This window comes from Brassica oleracea, unplaced genomic scaffold, assembly GCF_000695525.1.
Source record: "Brassica oleracea var. oleracea cultivar TO1000 unplaced genomic scaffold, BOL UnpScaffold01264, whole genome shotgun sequence".
In the NCBI taxonomy this organism is placed as follows: domain Eukaryota; kingdom Viridiplantae; phylum Streptophyta; class Magnoliopsida; order Brassicales; family Brassicaceae; genus Brassica; species Brassica oleracea.
Genome location: NW_013617811.1, coordinates 8,703 through 12,418, shown reverse-complemented (window position 1 = coordinate 12,418; position 3,716 = coordinate 8,703). Strand labels below are relative to the sequence as shown.

The 3,716-nt window shown below is 35.0% G+C and overlaps 1 protein-coding gene across 1 annotated transcript in view; it reads right to left on the bottom strand.

The window, feature by feature from the left end:
- Nucleotides 1–2,188, bottom strand: part of LOC106321144 — a 5,051-nt gene extending 2,863 nt beyond the window's left edge. The window contains exons 1-3 of the mRNA XM_013759458.1: nt 1,845–2,188; nt 945–1,550; nt 456–574 (exon numbers count right to left, since the gene is read on the bottom strand). Of these exons, the coding sequence (XP_013614912.1) occupies nt 456–574; nt 945–1,550; nt 1,845–2,100 (981 nt within the window). The 5' untranslated portion in view covers nt 2,101–2,188. The remainder of the gene's footprint in view (nt 1–455; nt 575–944; nt 1,551–1,844) is intronic.
- Between the last annotated feature and the right edge of the window lie 1,528 nt (nt 2,189–3,716).

Below are 3,716 nucleotides of genomic sequence, written 5' to 3'. Positions count from 1 at the left end.
CATCTTTTATCAAATCTAAACTGTCTTTTTCTCCTGATAACTTTATCTTCTATGTAAGCCACCACTGGACGATGATCCGATGCCACCAACCCTAAATATTCTGTATAGGAACAGGGAAATAGCGTGTGCCACTCCTCATTTGCCAATGCTCGATCTAAACGACATCTAACCGTTACTGCCCCTTTTCCTTTCCCTCTTCTTCCTTGCCATGACAACTTATTTCCTTTGGCAGGAAACTCCAGTAAACCACAATTCCTTATCATGTTGTTAAAAGGAACAAATGAATTGGCACTTCTCAAAGCTCCACCTTCTTTTTCATGATTTCCTGTAATCTCATTTAAATCACCAATAATAAACCATGGCTCGGATCGGGAAATTCCATATCTAGTTAAATGTTCCCACACTCGTTCTCGCAAATCTTGAACTGGATCTCCATACACAAACATCATATATACCGTTTTCCCCAACGCCACTGCTTCCACATCTATCATTCGATTACTTGAATATAGAATATTAACCTGGAACTCATTATTGTAATAAAGCGCCAATCCACCACTTCGTCCCACTGGGTCCACTGTGACCAGATTATCAAATCCGAAATGAGCTTGAAATTTCTGGACAAACTCAATTTCTTGCTTTGTTTCCGATAAAAATAAAAAGTCTGGTTTGTGTTTATGCCATAACTCTATAAAATAACTTATAGTCCACTTACTTCCCATTCCTCTGCAATTCCAACTTAGTACTCTCATTTAAAAAAATATAGGAAGGCTCTGCTGAGCTGGCTAAATTGGGTATAATGAGACCCTAAAATTTCTAACCCCATAATAAAAGGATTGTCTCCACTCCATCCCTTAAAAAAAGTCCTTGAAGCCTCCAAAGAAACCACTTGTATATCCCGTGCGCAAGTAAAATATTAGGAAAATCTCTAAACAAATACAAATTGCCAAACTCCAATCGCCTCTTGTAATTCATTATTTTTCCAAATACCATATAAACTACTATCTGAAATAACAACAAAAAACTCCTAATTACCAGTTGCCGTAGAACCAATACACATAGCGTGTCCATAAAATACAAGAATTCTCGATCCATATATAAGTAGCCCCACTCACAAATCCAAACCATATAGTAACAAGACCGACCAAATGTGCCTCCAGCAATATCATAATCCCAAAGACCAATATACATACAAACCAAAAAGACATAATTATTTACTGTTAGCTTGACCCAATACTTGCTCAACCTACTATCCAGACACCGTATATCTTTGTTCCTGCTAGGGAAGAACCAAAGTGCCAATATTGCAATCCCTAATGCAAGCCTCCATGCACCAAATAAAACCTCAAACCCTGTAACCCAACATTCATTTGGGATTTGAATTTGCAGAAACCATCCATTACCGTGAGATCGAACATCCCACCCTTCTTGGTTACGCTCCACCCCACGAGCCCTTACCCACCTGCAAGACCTTGCCAACCTGTGAAAGACACATTGACTTCGTGACAGCATAGAATTATCGAATCCCACATTCATTCCTCGCATCCCCTTTCCTTCAAACAAGATACTCATATGAAGAAAATAAAAGATATGACCTTTAAGTACATTCAAGCTAATCTTAAGAATGTTTGAAAACAATTTTTGTTTCTCTTGCAAAAACCTAATATCCTTAACGCGCCAACCTCCATAAGTTAAATTGAAAACTCCCAAACCACGAAGAAAAATCCCTTTAAAATCCAAGTGCCTCCATATTTTTTCCCCTAAAAAATGATGGAATCGGGAAGACAAATTACCACTTTCCAAAATAGAAGCGAAAGATTCTGTTTCGATTATACCAAATCCCATACCTTGTAATCCGAATGATTGATCTTCTGGATACTGCATCCATATGAAAGATCCCAATAATAACCATTTCCTAACAACCGCGATCCTTCTTCCCAACCTATGGAAAGCCCGTGGATTACCCCTCAATGTTATCGCTAACGAATCGAAATCCGAATCTCCAATAGACGAATTCGATTTGCTTTCCCTTCCCCTAAGCCGTAGATCTCCTCGATCCCCAATCTTCCTCTGAGATCCCGGATCCCAATCTCGATCAATCATCAAAACCCTAGAAATCTATCGCCATCGCCGTCGCCGTCTTCACGTTTTTAATTATTAGAACACTCTCCAAATTTACCGTATGTCAGAACTTTGTAATTATTTGCTTAAATATAAAAGTTCAAGAAACGATTTATACGATGTCATTTTTCTTCTTTAAAAGTGTGTCGATACTGATACTTGGTGATAGTCTTATGGATATTTTTATTATTATTTATTAGAAAATTTTACTTTTAAATTAGAAAATGTTTATAGTATGTATATTCACTGCTTGTGATTTTCCATCAATTACATATCAATTTGTAAAGTTTGAAATATTTTTGAGAATATATTTTTTTTCCTTTGGTCTGAATCTGATGAAACGTGAAAAATAATATCACAAATGTATTTTCTTCCTTTTTGTTGTTACGATTTTTAGATATTTTGGAAGTTTATATATATTTTGGATTATGCATTTCACTAAATTTTTGTTTGTTGACTTATTTTCGCAATTATATTATGTATTTTCAATAATTTTTCATTTTTATATCTTTTAAACTTTAATTTTAAACTACTTTTTATAAAAATATTTGTTTTGATTTTTTTTCTACAAAAAAAAGAACAATCAAAACAAATATTTTTTTTGATTGTTTATTAATCATTCGTTATGGTTCCCCTTTTTTTTCTTGTTAATTTCTTTGACTTGAGTTTAGTGACAAAAAAAAACGCAAAATTCATGAGAATCACTTCAAAAACAATATTGTAATTAGATTTTTTTCTTTCGTTCTAAAAAATTTTCTATTTATCCTGGAAATTTTGTATTTAAGTATGAAAACTTGAATAGTATGTAACTTGGCAACATTTCATCACTTGGTGTAGTAAGTTTCCTTAACAAAACCTATGTCTTCTCTATTACTTTTGATGATATATATGTCTAACGATCTACGGCTCATAAAAGCTCAAGGGAATCCAAGAAAAGAAGAAAGCCCAATTTTTATTTTCTCAAAGTTACTGAAGAGCAAGGGATTGATATATGATTTTGTGACATCCAATTTTTGTATATAGTGTGACATCTACTGGGAAAAGATGTGAATATGAGATGAGACTTTGTATAATATCCGTATGTAACTTGTGTCCTATTATGAGCTGTGGTGTTTCTGGAAAAATGTGTCGCGGGTTAATGATAGAATAAAGTAGATGAAAGATTTGTAAACTAAAATACTCGTTTCTTGAAATGGAAATAGCTTTGTAAAATTCAGATGTGATCTCTATCTCATAGCGATATAGATCAACACCTACGATCTCATAGCGATCGTGAAGAGACTCATATCGTCTTCTCTCAACATACAAAGCATAAAGAAACTACAACGACTCTCTTCCTTTATTAATACTCCATCTCGAGCTGAGAAGACTCTAACCGCTAACCCTCCGCTTCCTTCAGAGTCTTCTCCTTTCTTGCCAGCTCACCCATTTCCTCCAATAAGAATGCATCTCTCGGATAGGCCACGTCATCCAACTCCTTATTCATAATCTTCTTTTCCCGCCTCACATAAGAACGTTGGTATTTATCAATACTCCTCCCTTTGAAACCAAGCTTGTCCTCAAGCTTGAAAGCTGGATAATCCTTCACAAACGAACGA